Below are 21960 nucleotides of genomic sequence, written 5' to 3'. Positions count from 1 at the left end.
CCTTAAGAACAATCTAAAGATTTTTGTATAAAGAGCTTACATTTTTGTTGATAAAAATACCCATTGGTGATAACACTTAGCATTGATCCTGACTGTACATGGGAAAACCCTTTTATAATGTTCTGAGAAGTCTGCCTTAACCCTGGATCCAGCTGCAAACATATTGAGCTGGCCAGCAAGCATCATGCTGAGAGTGCTGCAAATGGCTGAACTGCAAGACAACAATCCTTGAGCTCATCAGAACAAGGAAATGATCCCAGAACACTGGCAGAAGTCTTGGGGGATGAACTTTAGGTATGGTGTGCACTCAACCATTGCTGCATTTCCAGTGTAATTTTTACTATAGATTTTGCTTTAGAGAACAATTTTCTGAGGTAAAGATAGGAAATTAAGTATGCATACATTTGAGGGAAGGGCCCTGAGTTTTCAGTCTCTTAGCTTTAATACATTAAGAATTAACTATGCTCACTACTGAAGCATTAGTTTTGGTATGCCTTTTAGGAATTAAATGGCCTTATAAGGGTATTAAATACATTTTAAAAATTACTTTTGAGATAAAGTTTCATTATGCAGCCCAGGCTGGGCACATTTATGATCTTCTGCCTCAACTTCCTAAGAAGGTGGATTACAAGCATGTACCACAAGTAGCTAAAAATTTACCACAGATGTTATTCTCTGTTGATTTTACATCTACTATCCAGATAAAATTCCATATAGCAAATCAATTAGAGTTAGGAGAAGCCAATAGCTATTTGCAGACCTAAGTACATAATTTTTATTTTAGGAGTTGAGGGTGGAAATAGCTGACCTAATTTGGAGCTCAAGTCTATTCCTGAGAAATACCCTCACTTTCTAGACTAGGTAAGGTTTAAAAAAAATGTTAACATACCTACTTACATTTATGTTATTTTTCATGAGCATTTAACACGTTTAAATGAAGGTTTCATCCTCTCTGTAATTACAATTCCATACCCAATTTAGTCTGTGCTGCTTTTATTTTATGAATAAAAAAATGATTTCCAATCTACATTAAACTTAATTGAACACATTGAATAGTGAAGGCCTTGTCGTCTCATTTACAAAACACGGCCAGTGTCCTCCTTGGCCTTAAAATTTGAGGAAGGGCACTTCGAATGGTTTCCAGTTGGCGTGTTTCAGTGCCAGAGCATAGGCGTAGACCCTGGCATCCACTGTAATATGTTCTTCTGCTACCAAAGCTAAGGAAGCAAAGAAGACAGTTTAGAGACAATGACAGGAGAGTCTAGTCAATCACTGTTCACACTGTATGCCAGTCTATACTAGATGCTTGGGACACACTAAAATTAGAGAGGAAAGGATTAAAGTAGTGACTTAGATGCCTCATCAAGCTCAGCACTCAGCCACCTCAGTGGCTCACTGTCTCCTAGCCACTTGCTTGGGAATAAGTTCAAAGAAGACTTTGAGGTCAGGGTTCATATCTTATTCACCCGTGTATGGCAGAAGTGTATGCCACTCTGGCAAACCAACACGAAAGTTGATTACTATATTTAATTATACTGGCTAGGTAAACTAGTTGTTTCACCCTCCTCTCTTGGTGAATTATCTAAGACCAGAAGGGAAGTCAGGTGAATGAGAGAAGGAATTCTATAAAGGATAAAGACATCTGTCACATATTATTCAAGCACCTGGGGGTTAAGTACTTGACCTATATTATCTGTTTAATTTTTCTCATATCCTCACAGGACGGGACTTAATTGATTTAGGAAAATGAGAGGCTAGTAACTGATAATGGCAACAGAGCCTCAAACCCATCAGGTCTGTCTGATCATTAGCTGTACTGCTTAATATTGGATACCATGGCTGTTTCTGAATAGATAATGTTTAACTTGGCCTTGTGGTACTGAGATGATTTTATCTCAGATCTAGTTTTTGAAAAGTTGAAGAAATTGAAGCTGTCTGGGAATATAAAATCATAGTTTTTAGAGCTCTGTGCTTCTTAAGTGAAGCCATAAGCCACTGGCATGGGAAGAATTAGGATTCCTCTTAGAGTTTCGGGGCTATGAATACTTGTTATTTTGTGTTAATCTTCAAAGTAATTACTGAAAAACAGTAGGAAAAAAAAAGTTGTCAGTTTCCTGAAAGAGAACCCATAAAAAAATTGGGATCATGAAAGGCTCTTCTTGACAAATGAGTGAATAGGGATCCACTTTGGAAGGCCTCTGGCACCTCTTCATTAACAGTATCTCTCACTGAAGGTCTATCAAAATCTAACAGGATTTTGCATTGTCTTTGTGGGATGGGTTGATCTAAACCAACTGACCACTGATTTACTAAGGTTCATTTTACATCAGCTTCTCAAAAGTTGAGTGCCAGGATAGGCCCCAAAGCTACACAGAGAAACCCTATCTCGAAAAGAACCAAAAAAAAAAAAAAAAAAAAAAAAAAAAAAGAGTCTTTAGCTTGACTGTCCACAAAGAATAACTAACATACCAGCATAGCTGAGCTACATATTTACACCTTGGCACTGGTATGGATCAAAGCTCCATCCTTCCTTCCCTCTCCCCTCCCTCCCTCCCCTTCTTCCTTCGATTTATTTGTGTGTCTCTGAGTGCTCTATCTGCATGTACAGCTGCACACCAGAAGAGGTCATCAGATCTCACTACAGATGGTTGGGAGCCACCTTGTGGTTATTGGGAATTGAACTCAGGACCGCTGGAAGAGTAGCCAGTGCTCTTAATCTCTGAGCCATCTATCCATCCATAGATCAAAGATCTTAAGCATTCAATAGTTTTGGTTAGACAGCAGGAAAATCACTATTATGTAGGGAAAAATTTTAAAAAGTCCCTTATTAAAGCTTTACCTTGACACAGAATGTTTTTTCTTAAATTTTCAAACTGTACATCACTTGAAATGGAAAACTAGCATTGGTCAACAGTAGTTTTCAACAGTTTCTAGGTGTCTGACATTTTGAGATGAAGATAAAGGAATTACACTAATGCCCTAGTGGATAGAGAGGAGGAACCAAGAGAAGGCTGGGTAATAACCTTAAGGTGCTTACCGTCAAGTCTAGTCAGTAGGTCATTCTTTGGTAAAGAAATCACTTCCACAAATTCTAAACAAACAGAATACAGTGAAAACAAAGCTGAGGAACAGGAGTGAACCCACAGCCCCAAATGTCTGCAGCCATCATTACCACTACACTAAACCATCACAGGACCAGCCAATGGGAGTTGAATAGCATACCTCCATCCCCTGCAAATAAAAAGAGGGAATAACATTTATATTTTAGTACAATGTGCTGTGGCAAGCTTTTAGAAGACTTCAGTGTAGGTATAAAGCCTGGAAAAGCATCTCACAGAAACCCAAGACTCTCATAAATATATCATAGTAAAGTCAATTTCAATAGTATAGCATTGTTATTCTCCAAATCAAACATTTCACAGCAAAATATAAAGCATATCCTGTAAGCATGTTTGCTACATTTATACCCATGGACAAATATACAATGCAAAATTTATCATTTTAACCATTTTTAAATGAAAATTCAGCAAGATGAAGTAAGAGTTGTGCAAACATCACCACTCTTAAGCTCACAATAATTTTCACCCCAAATTGAAAGTTGGAATTCACTGAACAGTAATTCTCCATCTCTGGGAATTTCCATTTTCTGTCTCCATGAATGTCTATTCTAGGTATTTCATACCAGTAGAATTACACGTTTGCCCTTTCACTTAGCACAATGCTGTCAAGGTTCATTCATAGTGTAGCATTCATCAAAATTCTTTATTTCATCTGCTGATAGAATCCTGACTAGTCGATACTTCTGGCTACAGTGAGTGATGGTACTATCAATTACATTAGAACCCGAGTCTCTTGTTTTCAGTTATTTTTAATAGTTTATCCCTTTTGGAAATACTGTATTCTAGATCAATTGTTTTGTTTTTGAAGACAGGGTTTCTCTGTGTAACAGTCCTAGAATCTCTTTGTAGAGATCATCTATCTCCCTCTGCCTCCCCAGTGCTAGGATTAAAGGTGTGTGCTACCTTGCCCGACAGACATTTTAGATAGCTCTGTATTTAACTTTTTGAGGGGCTCCTAAATGTTTTCCATGTCTTTTGAATATCTGAAGTTTAAACAATTAAGCACTGGCTTAATTAATTGGCTTAATTAAAATTGGCTACAAAGAGATAATTAATCATATACATAATTTACAAGGATAAGAAATTACCACTCAAACTATGGTGTTTGTGTACTGATAATCTATCCATCAACCTAACTTCAAAGAGGTGGGTGAAAGGACAGCTATTGACTGTGTATTAATGCCTTTGAAGCCCAACTTGCTAGGGGATATTTTAGTGCAAAGAATAACCTTACAAACTCTCTTAATATAAAACTCAGCTGAATAAAGGCCTTTAACTTCTGCTGTTCTTACACATGAAGACAACATATATTGCATTTTATAAAAACAAAACAAATGTTATAGAGAATATGCCAAAATACCTATCCAACAATGGGAAGCAGTATCCACAAAGAACCTGAGGCAGACTATGATTCTTTCAATGAAAACTATGCTTATTTTAGCAAGTTAAAAGATACTCAATGTAGCTCAACCAGCTTGAATGTATCTAACACACCCTTACCTGGTTTGGGTTTCGGCCTTACATTTTCTGCATCATCTCCATTGATGGTTACTGTCACCACGTGTGTGGTACAGTTTGTCAAGCCTGGATCCATACACACAGCTGGGAAAAGAAGTGACAGCTTGTCTTAAGTGCCTCAGTCCTTTGCTACTTGTTTCACTAAATGTCACAGAAGAGGTGGGGCTGAGGTTAATTCAATTATCTAGTCAGTAGAGGCTACCAGACTGCAGAACATGTATATACTGAAAAAGCACTCAAACTTCCTGGAAGTCAGGGGTTAGATGGTTCTGATGTTTCAAACAAATCCAGTGAGGAGTATGACACAGATAGGTAAGTAAGTAGCAAGGTTCACTATTCTGAAGACAACTAGGTTTCATAATTTTCCAGTTTCGGTTCTCCAATTTGTTCTCATTCATTAGAGCAGTTCACTCAGTTCACTCACTCATGGAGAACAACCCCTTTTTTTTTTTTTTTTTTTTAAATTGGGGGGAAGGAGGAAGGAGGGCACTGAAACACTGTCTTACTGTGTAGCCCTTGATGACTTTCACTTCAGAATCCTCCTGCCTCAGCCCGTGAAGACTAGGATTACAAATATGTGTCACTGCGCTGGCTGGAAACCAATCTAAACCCCTGGTTCCTCTCTGCCTGCATTCCAACCATAAAGAACCCCTGCTTTCATTAATGGTCAAGAAACTAACACCTGAAGAGTAATACGAACCTGGAGAACATTCAGCAACGTCACCTTTGTAGCCAGTTTCTTCCTCCAGCTCCCGAAGAGCAGCTGCTTCTGGGCTTTCACCATCATCGATGAGCCCTGGAGGACAGATGGAAGTCAGTGTTCTCTGAACATCTTTTTAATAGTTGCTCAGGAGCTGACGTAGAATCACAGTGACCCTTGCATACTAAGTAGCTTACAGAAATACTCTAGGTATTTCTCATGAACATCTCAAACATGTTCTATACAAGAGGGATAACACTGTGAGGAAAGATGATTTGGTGGTGGCCAAATGGCCTAGATTTCAGAGTCAGTTATGTGACTATCATATAAGAGGCTGATTCTTTTTGTTCCCTTTTTTTGTATTGTGACAGTTTACTTATCTTGCTTTCTTTCATCACAGAAAAATAATGAGGCCCAGCAATGAAGTGCCAGGAGGGAGTGCCCTGAAGGCTGTGGAGCAGATCAGTACTATGGTCACTATGAGGAACAGATAGGCCACACAGGGGGAAAGTTAACAACTCAGGTTCATTTTCCCGAATGGGATGCAGCTGTGTAAAGAACAAGTAAAATGTAGGTTGTTAAATTATTAAATCACTTTCAGTGTTATTAACTTTTTGTTTGGTTTTGGCTTTTTGAGACAAGGATTCTCTATGTTAACACCCCTGGCTGTCCTGGAACTTGCTTTGTAGTCCAGGTTGACCTTGTACTCAAAGAGATCCTCCTGTCTCTGCCTCCCAAGTGCTGGGACTAAAGGTGTGTGCCGACACCACTTGGCTAATTAATGTCTTAATAAAATGGCAAGTGAGAAAGAAAAGAGCTAACTATATATTTTCAGTGAACTGGGCTTTCCCATTTCAGTCCTCGGAATGTGGCACAGAGCTTTGTCCAAACTGGGTAAACAATGTACCCAAACCCTACCAGGTTTCATGAACCGAGCTGAAAAGCATACCACTTTTGAAAACTACATGGGGTTTATTCATTCCTTCATGTGAGTACAGCCCAATAAATTGCTATAACACTGCATATCGAATTCTGGATGGTTTCTTTAATTACAGCAGAACTGAAAAATACCTTTGATAAAATTAAGACAGTTTTCTTGCCCTGTTTGATTATGGCAGATCAAGGTGTCTTTAGTTATGGCTTTTTGCCATTTAGAGTCTTAGCTGCTGACTACTGTAAAATTCTTGTGAATGAAAGACGCTGCTAGTGACAGAAAAGGAAATAAATTGATAAATGAATGAAGCAGTTACTGGGAGACTGAGTTCATAGAGCTATGTGGAAAGAGGGTGTGGCCACTGAGCTTCACATGTACATGGTTTTGCCTGATCCCAAACGTGGTCAGGGGTAGCCTCATTATAGAAACTTTTTTTTTTCCCTCCCTTTTTATGTATTTGTTTATGTGCATATCGAGGATATGCATAATGTTGGTGTAAGAATCTTCCTCAAGCCAGGCGGTGCTCGCCTTTAATCCCAGTGCTTGGGAGGCAGAGGCAGGCGGATCTCTGTGAGTTCGAGACCAGCCTGGGTTACAAGAGCTAGTTGCAGGATAGCCTCCAAAGCCACAGAGAAATCCTGCCTCTAAAAACCAAAAAGAGAGAATCTTCCTCAATCACTCTTCTGCCCAAGATCATTCAGTCATTCAGTCAGACCTACAGCTCACTGATATTGCTAGTCTTACTAGCCAGTTTGTTCCAGGGATCCTTTTGCCCACCTTCCGGGGGCTGGGATTCTGGGTAAGCCTCCATACCCACCTAGCTTTGACATGGGGTTCCAGGGATCCAAATTCAAGTCATCTTGCTTGCATTGCAAGTGCTTTAACAGCTGAGCCAGTTTCCCTAGCCTTAGAAATGTTTATTATTTACTTACAGCTACTTGGACAGATGAAAAGATGGTAAGATGTAAGCAATGCAATGCTTAGTCTCAGGCAAAGGACCTGCATGGAGTTACTCACCTGCTGGAAACTCCAGGCAGTAGCCACCCATTGGGGGTCGGAACTGCTTCACCAGAACAATACACTCATAATGAAGAGTTCTTTGCAGCACTGGGATGATTGACACGACTGTCAAACAGAAACAAAGTTAAGGAATCCTTAAGATCAGCCAGGCCAGCAACCTGTGCACTGCAAACAAACATAAATTCCAGATTTGAAGATGCATCCAAATCACTCTGAATTTGCTGTAGAGGCAGTGAGTAATTAACTTATTCTACCGTGCTGGCAGCCAACTTTGAAACTAGTCTCATTTAATAATGTAAAAAGTAAGCCAGGCAGTGGTGGTGAACACCTTTAGTCTGCAGAGCTCTACAGAGAAACCCTGTCTCAAAAAACCAAGCGTGTGTGTGTGTGTGTGTGTGTGTGTGTGTGTGTGTGTGTGTGTGTGTGACAAAAGCAACACATCTGTCACTTTTTTTCTTTTTTAATTTTTTGGAGACAGGGTTTCTCTGTATAGCTTTGTAGATCAGGCTGGCCTCAAACTCACAGAGATCACCTGCCTCTGCCTCCTGAGTACTGGGATTAAAGGCATGTGGCACCACTGCAAGGCTAATTCTTTTTTTGCTTTTTTTGTTTTTTTGAGACAGGGTTTCTCTGTGAAACAGTCTTGGCTGTCCTGGAACTCACTCTGTAGAACAGGTTGGCCTTGAACTCACAGAATTCCGCCTGCCCCTGCCTTCCAAGTGCTGGTATCATCTGTCACATTTTAAAAATACTCTTTTAAGTATAAAAAGTTTGTTTTCAGTTGTCATAAGATCCTTTTCTACTTTAGATGGAGTCTGACTATGTTGTTTCTACTACCCAGGCTAACTCAAACTCATGATTTTCCTGCTCTAGCCTCCCAAATGTATAGGATTACAGGTGTGCAGCACTAGGCCCAGCCATAATTTCTTAAAAACTGAAGCCAAAATTGAAACTAAACATGGCCAAGGATGGGGAGCCCCTGCTTCCCATGCAGCAGCCAGTGAAGTGACATGGGGTGAAGAGAGTGGTCTGCATGCCGCTAGACTTCCCTTAAGCTAGAGGCCAGTGTCTTCTACATCAACAGATTGACTTCTACCTTTTTAGAATATAAGCTCTTCTCCTTCAAATAATCTGACCTTAAAACAAAACCAGAAAGCTACTGGCTGTGGAGATACTACCAACCAGGATTGTTAGCATCTCCCAAATGCTTTGACAGTGAAGAGCAGCTATAGCAAAACAACTGTTTGCCTCCACAAAAACAAACCAAATCAAGATAGAAAAACAAAAAGCTCAGCTTTGGCAGACCATGTGTGGCTACCAGAATGTTTCTGAAGTGGTTGCGGCCAAACCATTTATGACTGGAAGGGGAGATGAACTGAAACCTTTCCCAATTCTCTTTTCTCTCAACTGTAGCATGAGGGCAGGGAGATCATTTCAATACACCAAAAGGCACTCACCTTCAGAGTATAAAGGACTCCAGTGGTCTTAACATAGGAAGACATAGCATGTATCTTCAAGTTATATTGACATATGCTTGGCTATAAAGGTTAACACATCTTTCTTTCAGACACTGTTCTTAGCTTAGAAAACAGGAGCCAGGAGTTACTTACTTATACAGAAACCTCTGGAACACAGCATTATGAAAACAGGAGAGTCACACAGAAAAGACCCTAATTGAGGGTAATTCTGCTTTGAGGTCTTTGGTTATATTAAACACCATCTTATAAACTGATGTGCTAACTTCCTTCATAAAGAAAGTTATAGTAGTCATACCGTCAGCAGATTGTCCCTTCCTGGTTGTAAGTTTCACTGTTTCCCAAGTTCTATTCAGGCAGAGAACAAAGAAAAAAATTATTAGTGGCAAAAGGGAGAATGGTCTTAGGTTTTCTGTAGACTATCAGAACTTCATAAACGAAATGCATGCAAATATGCTAATGAAGTGGTCAAGGACCACAGTAAAGATCTGTACTTAAACAGCCAACTGTGCTTTCTTGTAGCACATGTGAATAGAAAGAAAACTGTTGTTGCCCTCCACCTGGGCTTCTGGCTGCCAACGCAGGAGAAAGTGGCTGAGCACTGGAGTCCCTGTGTCCCCAGAATACTTTAGTTGGAATTCTAAGTCTACAGTGAGCAGCATAAGCTGGTAGTGCAGCTGTCTAGGCCTTTCCAAAGTGATGCAGTCAGCCCCTAGGGACATTCCAGATGCATTTCCAAGAACAAAGGATGCCATGCACAAAATGAACCACTGAAATTATGCAGGTTTAAAATATGTGACTAAACTATGCAATTCAAGAAAGCAGAATTTCCCACTTCTCTGAGGAATCAGAGTTTCTTTGCATGAGTGCAGCCTTAAGTAAGAGAAAAAGACAAGTCCTTAGAGGAAGCGGTGAAGTGCTTGACATCATATTCTTGCCCCTTTTATGGATTCACTTCATGTTAGTGATTTGTTTGTCCTGGCTGTTTGTGGGTTTTGGTAATATCTCTGCTATTCTACTCTTAGATGATGCTCCTAGGCGAACATCAGGTACAGGGGAAAAAAAAAATCACACTGTTCAAAAGGGGGAGGCAATAACAGGAAATTTCACCTCTTTTGGCAGGGGAAGCAGTGTTAAAATAACGATGGAGGTGCCTGGGTAAACTTTAGGCTGTGTTTTAAAGGTGGGGCTATAATCTAGATGGCTCTAGGGACTAGGCAAAGTACAGTAAATTATAGGACATCCTACTTACTCTAAGGGACCCTCTTGCTCATACCCCCTCTTACCCCGTGGTTGTCCTTGAGGTCAGATAATACCACATTCCTACAAAAAGTTCCAGATATTTAATCTGGCTTAAAACAAGAATAAACAAAAACCCTTTCTATAAGCTATATACCTGTCAGCACTACATCCAAGTTTTGCAAGGCAACCATGTGAAAATAAAAACAAACTGACAACTCATGGTAGCCTAACATTCCTGTTAGTAGCAAGAAAGCCAACCAACAAGCAATTTCCAATAAGTAATACAGATTACAAGAGACAAAACACCTTTTGTCATAGTTCTCTGCTGCCTCTTAAGGTTAGTCCTAAAGACTGAAGACAGTGCTGGGAAAAGCACTGAAGGTCCCATCCCAAATACACTAGGAATAAGGAAAACAAAGAGAGAGTAGCATCATTACAGTGGTTAAGGTGAAGTAAATGAGCAGTAATGAGCCATACATTATGAGCAGTAGAATAAAAACACATTCCAAACACTACAACAAGAATGCCCAGACAGCTCAGAGTCTCCTAGAACTCACAGATGTGTACTTGCTGGGGACAAAAGCTTACCCAGCTAAACCCAAAGCTCCAATAACTTCCTCCTTTGTATAATCCAGGAATAAGTAAAGATCTGGAAAAATCTCTTCAGATTTAGAATTGGGTTTCCATTTAAATCACTCCACTGTTTGGTCTCTTCTTGGTCTTTCCCTCTAGCCACTGGTGCAGGAGGTAGGAGGTAGCAAAGGACAACTCAGCCCCCATCTTGAATGCCAATGTAAGTGCTGAACACTTTTAGAATTAACTCCATATCCCTTCTTCCATGAATGTTTTGGTAGTAAAAACATTCTCTAACTATTTTTATCATATGCATTTATACATATGCTTTTCTTTGAGGTAACAGAGAATGAGTTTTAATGAATAAAACATGGTCTATAGTCATGTTTCAAAGCTTGACATTATGGTAAGAGCTATTAATGCTGTACATAACCCTTCATCAATGACCAGGAGAAAGAGTTATGTATGGAAGAGGAAAAGCGAATATGTTCCACACAGGTAGCAAAAAACATGGTAGGTAGACTTAAAATCTCACTCCCAAATTAAAGACTAGACTCTCTGGAATGAAACTCAGAAATAGAAACCCTGGGGAAAATATCCCCAGATGGCTGTGCTGGGTAGTTTTATGTCAACTTGACACAAGCTATGAGTCACCAGAGAGGAGGGAGCCTCATTTGAGAAAATGTATAGGCCCATAGGGCATTTTCTTAGTGATTGATGTAGGAGAGTCCAGCCCATTATGATTGGTGCCAACCCTGGGTTCTATAAGAATGCAGGCAAACCAGTGACGAGGAGCAAGCCAGTACGAGTAAGCAGCACTCTTCCAGGGCCTCAGGATCAACTCCTGCCTCCAGGTTCCTGTCCTGACTGTCTTTGATGATCACCAGGGATATGGAAGCATAATTAAACCAACTGTTTCCTCCCAAAGTTGCTTTTGGTCATGTTGTTTCATTGCAGTAACAGTTGCCCTACTTGGGACAATGACTTAGACATATATTTTCCTGATCAGTAAATACCTGAAGGCTAGTCAGGTGACGATACAAGATGGTGTGGACTGTCATATATTCTTTAGATTTCTTAAAGGTTGCATTTTGTGCTATAAACTTCATTTTCAGAGAAATAGAGCCAAACTGTCATTATACTGACTGAGTTTTAGTATCTATACATTCCATAATGTAAATCCACTGCACATAGGTCTTACCGCATGGTTTGCCCTGTGTTTGCACCCATCCTCTGTTTACTCCATATTTAGTTCTGTCTGCTGTCTGTTAGTATGTTATTAAAGTTTGGGCTAGTTCAGCAGAAACAGTTAACATTTGTTTCAATCATCAACAAATCTATGTATTGTCATCTTGGGAAATGCATTTGCTCACACAAAAAACATGATTCTACCATGATTGTGTAGCAAATGGAATTTATTCTATTTTATTCCTTAATACATTTCATTTAGTAAATACTAAACCTATTTAACACATTTTATTGCAACTGATTTGTTTGTTTGCTTATTTATTGTGGATGGGATCAAACCCAGGGCTTTGCAAATGCTAGACAAGTGCTATACCACTCAGCAGTATTCATAGCTTCCTTTTAAATATAATAACCATTAATGGTTTTATTTCCTTTTTAGTTATTCTAACTCAAACATTAAAAATTTGGAAGGAAGCAATACACACTGTTGAGTATTCTTTTTTTCTAATTATTTATTTTATTTTATGTACATTGGTGTTTTGCCTGCATGAATGAATGTCATTATGAGGGTATTGGATCCCCTGGAACAGGAGTAATGGACAGTTATGAGCTGCCATGTGGGTGCTGGGAACTGAACCCGGGTCCTCTGGAAGAGCAGTCAGTGCTTTTAACCACTGATCCATCTCTCCAGCTCCCACTGTTGAGTATTCTATAGCTTGTTAAGCCAGAATCACAAGTTTTAGGTCCACAATGCTATGGAGAATGGAGTTAATATGGATTCTAGATTAGGTATAGGAACAACTGTAATTCAGTTTTATTCAGAGAGTTTCAATGACCCAAACATTTAGCAATGGAGTAAGAGCTGGGCTCGACTCTGTTTAAAAGAGAGCTTACAATGATGAAATATCAGTGTTCACCCAGACAATCAACAGAGCCCTGGAAAAACTAAAGGCAGAAAGAAAAGAAAAAAACTTACCTAGTTTTACCAGTAGGATCCATGTAAGTTGTTTTTTCAAATTTGACCCATTTTCCTTCTGAAATCAACTAAAACAAAATCAGATAGTTATAAAGTAGGAAAATTTCAAACCAAGTTTTTTTTTTTTTAAATTAAAACATGTATTCTTTCAAATCCACATCCCCCTCCCCCTCAATTTGCTTCCCTCCCAATAATTTGTGGGCAAGTTTACCTTGGAATAATTACTCAAAGTTGTTTCCCTAAGAGTGTGGCCTTTATTTTTTTAGGTAGAACTAAGAGGGGAAGAATTGGAATCTAGGGTGGGAGTTGAGCAGGTGTGGCCCCTTGGCAGTAGGCACGTTAAATAACACTGGGGCTGAGGAGGAAGAGGCAACAGAAGGCAGTACAGTATGGAGAGATCTTCTGGGTGTTTCTCAAGTCCTAACCCCAGCCAGGGATGTGTGCAAAGCTGGCCGCACTGGTGTGTAGTTGTATGTAAAATTTTATTAGGAAAACAAATCAAAGACTAGATTTCCTTTCTGACACCCAAGTTCCCACTCAATCCAAGACAGGCATTAGGAACTCTCTGCCCACACACCAAGGAGTTTGGGAGCATAACTCGCCGATGGCATTAGGCCGAGCTGCGGAGACTTTTCACTGTGAACTTAAAGCAACAGCCTTTTCTTACTAGTCCCCTCCCTATCCCTTCTTGCCAACACCGTCCTAATCATTATCAGATCTGTTCACAGACAGCATGGAAAGATTCTAAATCAAAAAGAATTCCAGAGAAGTGTCAGGACCAGAATTCCAGGATGAATATTAAATTTTTTTGGTTTTGTTTTTTGAGGCAGGGTTTCTCTGTGTAGCTTTGGAGCCTGTACTAAAACTAGTTCTTGTAGATCAGGCTGGTCTCCAACTCACAGAGATCCGCCTGCCTCTGCCTCTGGAGTGCTGGAATTAAAGGCGTGCGCCACCACCGTCAGGCTGAATTTTTAAAATTTATCCACCACAACACACTTGGTTCCTAAGAGAAAAAGACCCTAAAAGCTTTATTCAATAACTTCAGTTCTTTATTCCATAACATTAGTTCTAGAACTCAGTGGAATTTGAACTATGATGAACAATTTAAGTTTTTATTATTTTAAACATTTATGCTGGGATGACAAACAGCTAAAATGCAATTACTAAATATGAAATCTAAAAGCCACATATTATGTGCAAAACCACAAATTATTTGTTTTCCTATCCAAGGCAATGTTTAGAAAGAAGAATTTCCCTATCAGGAGAAGAAATCTACTTATTCTCAATTTCATTAATACATATAATTAAGTTGGATAAACCACTGTACTCAGACAATAACAAAATGTGGCTTAGCTTTGAAATGGGAGAGAAAAACATTTGAAAACTATCTTCAAGAATGAAAACCCCATGGCAGTTTAAAAAAAAAAAAAGAAAAGAAAAAGAAAAAGAAAAAGCCTGCACATTCATTTTAAACTTAGTGTTATGTGGGGAAGGGAAAGGATGGATAGGGAAAAGCAAACTCTACCTCCTCTGAAATAATGTGCTGTTTGGCGCTCTGAGACGAATCTGTTGATTCTTGGTTCTCCATTTCAATATAGATGGTCTCCACAGTCCTCCGTTGAAAGTTCTCTGTAAGGGAGTGAGATTTGTTCAGGTTCCCTCAAACATGGGTCACTAGTCAAAGTACTAGAATAGTTAAAAAATGTTAAAGCATCCTTTCTCATGTGACTTTCTGGGAGAACAGCCTCAGAAAGCATTCAGAGGTGACATGCAGGAAGAATTCAAAGCCATCCTATTTAGATTCAGTTTGATTAACGAGGATCCAGTCCCACTAAGGTTTTCTCACTTTACATTCCACTTTTTGTTTTGTTTTGTTTTTTGTTTTTTGTTTTTCGGGACAGGGTTTCTCTGTGTAGCTTTGGAGCCTATCCTGGTACTCGACCTGGAGACCAGGCTGGTCTCGAACTCACAGAGATCTGCCTGCCTCTGCCTTCCGAGTGCTGGGATTAAAGACGTGCACCACCAACGCCCAGCACATTCCACTCTTTCTGGAGAAAAACCAGCAAAGGATGGCACGCCACTTCTCACACCCACTTCTCATTATGGTCAATTACCAGTTCTTTATTTTACAGTTTAGTTGTTTTTTCTGAGACAGGTCTTGCAATGAATCCAGGTTACCTTGATCTCCTGCTCCCCTTGCCTCAGTGTCCTCAGTGAGGGCAGCACCATCACACCAGACTCAAATTATAGAGCTATCTAAAATGGAACTTCTACCTCTCAACTTCTCCTTCTTTATCAAAGTCTGGGGCAAGCCAACTTAGCATTTCAATAATTTCAGTGTGCTTGGGTAGCATCCAGGGCCTCATTTATGCCAGGTAAGTGGTCTACTATAGTTTTTTTTTTTTTTTTCCTTATTCTTTAGGGGCCTACCACCCAGCTTCCAGATACAAGGAGACTTATTTTTACTTATGAGTGCCTGGCCTTGTTTCTAGCCAGCTTTTCTTTCTTTCTTTCTTTCTTTCTTTCTTTCTTTCTTTCTTTCTTTCTTTCTTTCTTCCTTCCTTCCTTCCTTCCTTCCTTCCTTCCTTTCTTTCTTTCTTTAAGATATTTATTTATTATGTATACAACATTCTGCTTCCATGTATATCTGCACACCAGAAGAGGGCACCAGATCTCATAACGGATGGTTGTGAGCCACCATGTGGTGGCTGGGAATTGAACTCAGGACCTCTGGAAGAGCAGTCAGTGCTCTTAACCTCTGAGCCATCTCTCCAGCCCGAACTTTACTGTGATAAACTATGGGGACTTTTGAATTTGGATTGAAAACATGTTTGCATTATGTTATTTGTTATAAGGGCCAGGGAATGAAATGTGGTAGTTTGAAAAAACAAAATGCCCCCAAAGGGAATGGCACTATTAGGAGGTATGGCCTTGTTGGAGGAAGTGTGTCACTGTGGAGGCATGCTTTGAGGAGTGTCTCAGACCACTTCCTGTTACCTGCAAGTCAAGATGTAGGACACTTGGCTACTTCTCCAGCACCATGTCTATATGCTTGCCACCATGTTGTACCATGATAATGACTAAATCTCTGAAAATGTAAGCCACCCCAATTAAGTACTTTTCCTTTAAAAGAGTTGCCATGTTCATGGTGTCTCTTCACAGCAATAGAAACCCTAACTAAAGCTTTCAGTGGGAGATACAATCTCATGTTGTGGAATAATCGTTTTTGTATACTGTAAAGATGTGTCATTTTGATTGATTTAATAAAAGCCGAACAGCCAATCACTAGGCAGGATTTCCAGGCAGAGAGGAAGAAGAAGACAGAGATGCCAGAAGATGTAGAGCAAGCCGAATGGACAGTACAGAGATGAGGTAATAAAGCCATGAGGCAGATGTAAATTAATAGAAATGGGTTAATTTAAGTTATAAGTGCTAGTTAGAAACAAGACTAAGCAAAGGCCAAGCTTTCATAAAAGTCTCTGTGTTTTTGTTTATTTGTTTTTTGTGAGCTGGCAGTACAAAGAAAAGCCCAAAGTCTCATAGGCCTCAACTCAGCACAAAGAACTACAGACAACTAAGGAAAGCTGACAGTGAGAGAAATAATCTTCCCCAGGGAAGAAACATCAATTAGTTGCCCAATACCAAATGGTTAGTCCTGAAGACAATACATACACACAACTAATATTATCCAGACTAAGCAAAGTTATATTTAGGAATATAACATGCAATAACAATTAATGAAAAAGAAGCCCCTGATTTGAAAAGATATATTGTAGGACTGGGGGGGGGAGAAAAGGGAGAACTATTGTAATCAATAATATCCTCAAAAATTATAAAAAAAGAGATAGGTGAGAGTTAAGATGTAAGAAGTGAAACTAGAAACTAAAGTCAGGCTGTGGAGTTTGTACCCTGGCTCAGTGCTACCATTCCTTGAATTGCTGAAATTTGTTCAAAATGGAAAGTGAAACAAAATCTTAACAAGAGATAACATGTTCACTGCATTCTCTTTGATAAAAACTCACTAATGTCATCAGTATAGCTTCGTACTCATTCTGTTTAAGAGTAGGACTTTGCCATTTGGGAGGCTGACACTTAGCAACTAGCCTGGATAATATGGTGAGGTAACAGTTCAAAAAAGAAAGAAAGAAAAAAGAATGTAGAAGTTCGAACAATTAGCAATGCCAGACAGACAGTTGAGACAGTTATATAATGATAGAGAAATCAACAAGGCACTTTGAAAGAAACTGAGGGGGGATTTGTGTCTTTATGTGGGGTGTATAGAAGCTTGTGTGTGGCTGTGTGCACGCATGCATGCATGTGCACAGGTGTGTGGGGGCCTGAAGTCAACCTTCACTGTTTGTTCCTCAGGAACTGCCCACTTTATTTTTGTGAGACGAGGTTGAACACTGAGACCTGGCGCTTAGCACTTAGACTTAGACCTGGCGCTAAGCACTTAGCTTAGCACTTAGCATCATATCTCAGAAAGCCTACTGTGTGCCTCCCCAGCAGATTACAAGTTGAACCAGAATCCCTGGCTCTTTACAAGGGTGCTAGGGATCAAACTCAGGCAGGTATCTTGAATGGAAAGCACTTTCTGACTAAGTTATTTCCTAGCCCCCAAATTAAAAACTTCAATTAAATATTTTGAAGAAATAATTTAGTATGATTGGCTTTTTTTTTTTGAGACAGGGTTTCTCTATGTAACAGTTCTGGCTATCCTGGAACTCTCTTTATAGACCAGGCTGGCCTCGTTCTACCTGCTTCTGCCTCCTGAGTGCTGAGATTAAAGGTATGTGCTACCACTAACTGGCTAAATGCACATATTTATACTCATAGACAGTTGCCATTCTCAGTCTTATCCAAAGAAGCCTCTTTCCAGTGGTTTGAGTTGAAGTTAGAGTCTTATGACTGCACATAGTGTTGAGAGTAAACAATGGTTGAGTGCTCATCCCCAAACAGGGCTTTTACAGCATTCCTGCCAAACCTCAGGGGAACACTGTGGAAGACTGAGACAAAGAAAAAGCTGGCGGACAGGAAAAAGGGCTGAAAAATGCCATCTTACGGACAGCCATTCCACCCAAGAACTCCTCCAAACTACTGATTACAGCCAGACAAGGATGGAGGAGGCTCAGAGGGCCCTACTGTTGAACTATTTCCTGCATATAAATCAGGGAAAGAGGGTATCGCTGTCATCAGTTGAGTAGCCACTGGTGACCCCCAGCAGGCTACAATGGACAATCCTAATCCAATGGTCACACAGATGGCTCTGACTAAACCAAATGGTCACACAACAAAACCAAAAGTCATGAATCTGGAGAAGGGATAGGTAGAGAAGAGGGGGCACTGACATGGATGGTAAAGAGGTAAGAGAGGGTTGGAAGAAACAGTAATTAGAAGGTAACCAGTATACACATGTCAATGAATTAATTTAATAGAAAAAAGAAAACTCATCTCATATAGTAAAGAACCAAGAATGAAATAACTAATATAAAAAATTAAGTAAGTTTAGCTATTACCACAACTTTTAAAAGTTTACTTTTTTTAGAAATAGAAAACATACTCTCTTTTGTACTATACATGGTAAAATTTTGGTACCCACATCAAATCAAATATATTTCAGTGCCCTTCCCTTCATTGAAAATTATTGTCAGACTAATGGAGAGATCTTGTACTCAACATTGGTAAGGGTAGAATGACACTCAAGTTTACAATGTATTTCTTCTCCCTGCAGGGATGGGCAATAGAGGTGGTAAAGGAAGGGACTGAGATTTATTGAGATTATATTATTTGGTGACTTCTAAAAAAAAATCATTTACTATAGTTTATTATCATACCAGTTAATTATACATGATCAAGATGAAACTGACTTTAATGACCCTTGGGTAAGTTAATTGATTACAACCACAAAGTAATGAGCCCTGTAAGAAATTTCTAACAGCTCAGATAAGAGATGAGGTGAGTAGCTGGTCAGTGGTGGCGCACGCCTTTAATCCCAGCACACCAGAGGCAGAGGCAGGCGGATCTCTGTGGGTTTGAGACCAGCCTGGTCTACAAGAGCTAGTTCCAGGACAGCCTCCAAAGTCACAGAGAAACCCTGTCTCGGGGAAAAAAACCCCAAAACCAAAAAACACCCCCAAAAGATGATGTGAGTGTGTGTGGTGGGGTGTTAGCAGTAACAAACAATGAGAGTTCATTATTTTTTCTTAAAAGTGAATTATTTAAGGAAGTGAATACAAGGGGGTTCCAAGAAGATTTTAAAGGAGACTGGAACAGCAGAAGAAAGATGTGAGGCAGTGTTCATATTTGGACACACCGAGTTTGTGGCTTTGGAAATATTTATCTAGAAGTCATGCTATGAATTCAAAGAAAAAAATGTTATTATTATTATTTTTTTCACTTTGGAATCACTCGGTAAATCCCCTTGCTCCTAACAGTACTGACAAAAACAAAACAGACAAAACCAAAAACCAAAAAACCCCAAAAATCCTGAGGGGCTGGTGAGATGGCTCAGCAAGTGCTTGCTATGCAAGCCTGAGTACTCAAGTGAAATCCCAGGAGCCCACAGTGGCAAGTGAGAACTGACTCCCAAAAGCTGCAAAGTTGTCCTTTGATTTCCATATGCCTGGAAATCAAAGGACATTACCACTTGCACTGGCACACACTAAATATGATTATTTCAACCACTGTATTGTAAGGTTTTTACTGAAGAAAACCAAATATAAAAAATTGAAAATAAAAATGTGGTAGCTAAAAAGTAGATAATTTAGCTCTACTGTTCAAAACACTTGAGCATCTTTTATTTGTGGTTTCAACTCACTGAATTCTGGTTAAGTATACAGCAGAATCTACTGCAGTACTAAAAACCGTTATTGAAAACACACAATAAAGACCAGGCAGGCAGTTGTGGTGGTGCACGCCTTTAATCACAGTGCTCTGGGCAGAGGCAGGTGGATCTCTGTTAGTTCCAGACTAGATTGGTCTACAAAGCAAGTTCCAGGACAACCAAGGCTACACAGAGAAACCCTGTCTCGAAAAACCACAACAAACAAACAAATAAGCCACAGAATACATAAGACTATGTTCAGTTTCTTTCTCTGCCGTTTCTCCTCCTTACAACTTAGCTGATTCTCCAAGTAACTGTCTCAGTCACTGTGCTCAAGTGTTTGCTGGGCTGTTAAAGTATTGCTTTACCCAAAATGAGTAACATTCCCGGGGTTCTGCTTTCTCCCATTTATCAATTCATATCTTCAACAAAAAATACTTTCCCCAAATGCACCCCAACCAGTGCTAACATTTCCTCCAATGCAACTTTGTTTTCAGGTCAATTAAAAACAAAGTATTAGAGCCGGGCGTTGGTGGCGCATACCTTTAATCCCAGCACTCGGGAGGCAGAGGCAGGGGGATCTCTGTGAGTTCCAGGCCAGCCTGGTCTCCAGAGCAAGTGCCAGGATAGGCTCCAAAGCTACACAGAGAAACCCTGTCTCGAAAAACCAAACCAAACCAACCAACCAACAAACAAAAAACAAGTATTAGTGGCCTCTTTCTTATGCTCTGTCTCTTATGTGTGCAAGCACCATTCCCAGAAAAAGAAAAGGGAAGATAGGGATTATTGCTGCTTTCCTTCAAAACAACAGAAGGCTAGCCAGACCTGGTAGTGCATTCCTGTGATCCTAGTGCTGGGAAGACAGAGACAAATGGATCTCCTTTGAGGCTAGCTTGGTCTACAGTGTTTCTCAACTTCCCTAATGCTGTATCCTTTTAATACAGTTCCTCACACTGTGGTTATCCCAACCATAACATTATTTCATTGTTACTTCATAACTGCAATTTTGCTACTGTTTTGAATAGTAATGTACACATCTGATATGCAAGATAGATGAGGGGTTATGACCCACAGGTTAAGAACCGATGACAAAAACCGTTCAGTGCAACCAGGATTATAGAGACCTTGTCTCAAAGCAACAAAACAAACAACAAAGCAAAAACAAGGGGCTGATTAATTCTGGATTTCACAAGTTCTTAAATAGGAATCTCTGCCGTCCAAAATCCACTAATGTACACCAAAACATTATAACCCATTTATCCTGGGGTTTGAAAACGTATTCTTTAAACAATACTTCCAACCACTTCACCTGTAACTTTTTAAACAAGTTATACTTGTGGCACGTGTGTATCCTAACTTAAAATACAAAGTATTCTATTGATTAATTTTAACAAGTATCTTTCTAGAGAAGTGGGAAGGTGGCTGGGATTTTATCTTTCTAACTTAAACTGCTTAGAGAGGCTGGGGTAAATGTGCAGGGTTTTTTGTTTTGTTTTGTTTTTGTGGGGGCGAATATCAGAAATGTGATGCTTCTGGACAAATACGTGCATGGAACAAGCCCAAGTCTTGTAAATGATAGGAAGCACCAGCGGGTTTTAAAGGCCTATCTTTTCCAGCTCCTGGTCTTTCCTTCTTTTAAAGACACAAAACTAAACTTTGTAGAGAGATAGATGGAAAAAGGAGTAGGTAGAAAAACGATACCACAAGTTCACGTATAAACTCTTTCAGCCTTATGATCTCACCATTGCAGAGACACTGATAAAAATCTGTGCTTTTCCACACTGGTAACTTTTTCCAGGCTGGACTAAATGAACTTTAAGCTTAAAAGACACAACTTTCCTTTTTTCCTTGCTTTCTCAGACGAACAACATCGCCTCTTTCTTCACCAGGACCGTAAAATACCTCCCCCACGCCCCCCCACGCCCTCCCCGGCATTTCATTCCTGTGTTTCTTGAAATCTACTTTCATGAATGAGAAGGGACCATTCTTGTAGATGCCTCGTTTACTGTGCTGCTCCCTGGTTCCTCTCGTAGTCCAGGCTGCTTCGCCTGGATCTCGGGTTCTCCTCGCGCCTGAGCGCGGACTGGGAGACACGCGCGCGCGACTGGCACTCTAAGCACCATCAGCTGTGCTCGCGCCCTCCTTTCCCTTCCCCTCTCGAAGGACACTTGGTACCGAGATTGGCTCGCGCCCACTTACCTACACTAGGCTGTGGGATGTGGAAGGGATGGAGGAGGAGAGGAAAAACAATCAGACAGAAGCCGCAGTCTCCGCAGAAGCAGGCGCCACCACTAGAGACACCGGCGCCTCTCGTGGTGCAATGAGGATGTGCACACGTCCTCCTCCCGGCACCCGTAGAAACTCCGCTAGCTTTAGATGATTACCTTCCGGG

General features: G+C 40.1%; 2 protein-coding genes across 2 annotated transcripts in view; one reads left to right on the top strand and one right to left on the bottom strand.

Annotated features, from left to right (window-relative positions):
* Nucleotides 1-6360, top strand: part of Sec61a2 (SEC61 translocon subunit alpha 2) — a 31572-nt gene extending 25212 nt beyond the window's left edge. The window contains exon 12 of the mRNA XM_027405177.2: nt 5738-6360. Within this exon, the coding sequence (XP_027260978.1) occupies nt 5738-5831 (94 nt within the window). The 3' untranslated portion in view covers nt 5832-6360. The remainder of the gene's footprint in view (nt 1-5737) is intronic.
* On the bottom strand, nt 977-21918 carry Nudt5 (nudix hydrolase 5). Its single transcript, XM_027405181.2, has 10 exons — nt 21768-21918; nt 14271-14374; nt 12746-12813; nt 9065-9114; nt 7289-7396; nt 5338-5433; nt 4620-4721; nt 3223-3231; nt 3038-3091; nt 977-1217 (listed from the first exon to the last, which is right to left on the bottom strand). The coding sequence occupies exons 2-10, from the start codon at nt 14331-14333 to the stop codon at nt 1108-1110; spliced, it is 660 nt and encodes a 219-aa protein (XP_027260982.1). The 5' UTR covers nt 14334-14374; nt 21768-21918; the 3' UTR covers nt 977-1107.
* Between the last annotated feature and the right edge of the window lie 42 nt (nt 21919-21960).

Source organism: Cricetulus griseus, chromosome 3 (assembly GCF_003668045.3).
Source record: "Cricetulus griseus strain 17A/GY chromosome 3, alternate assembly CriGri-PICRH-1.0, whole genome shotgun sequence".
NCBI classification, from domain to species: domain Eukaryota; kingdom Metazoa; phylum Chordata; class Mammalia; order Rodentia; family Cricetidae; genus Cricetulus; species Cricetulus griseus.
This window is presented reverse-complemented; position numbering and strand designations above follow the sequence as displayed.

Excerpts from the sequence above, each read along its gene's own strand:
- Nudt5 (XM_027405181.2), bottom strand. The coding sequence starts at position 14,333 with ATGGAGAACCAAGAATCAACAGATTCGTCTCAGAGCGCCAAACAGCAC. Across the intron at positions 9,115-12,745 it reads GATCCTACTGGTAAAACTAG|AACTTGGGAAACAGTGAAAC; the intron begins GTAAGTTTTTTT and ends CTGCCTGAATAG. Across the intron at positions 7,397-9,064 it reads GAAGGGACAATCTGCTGACG|TCGTGTCAATCATCCCAGTG; the intron begins GTATGACTACTA and ends TCTGTTTGACAG.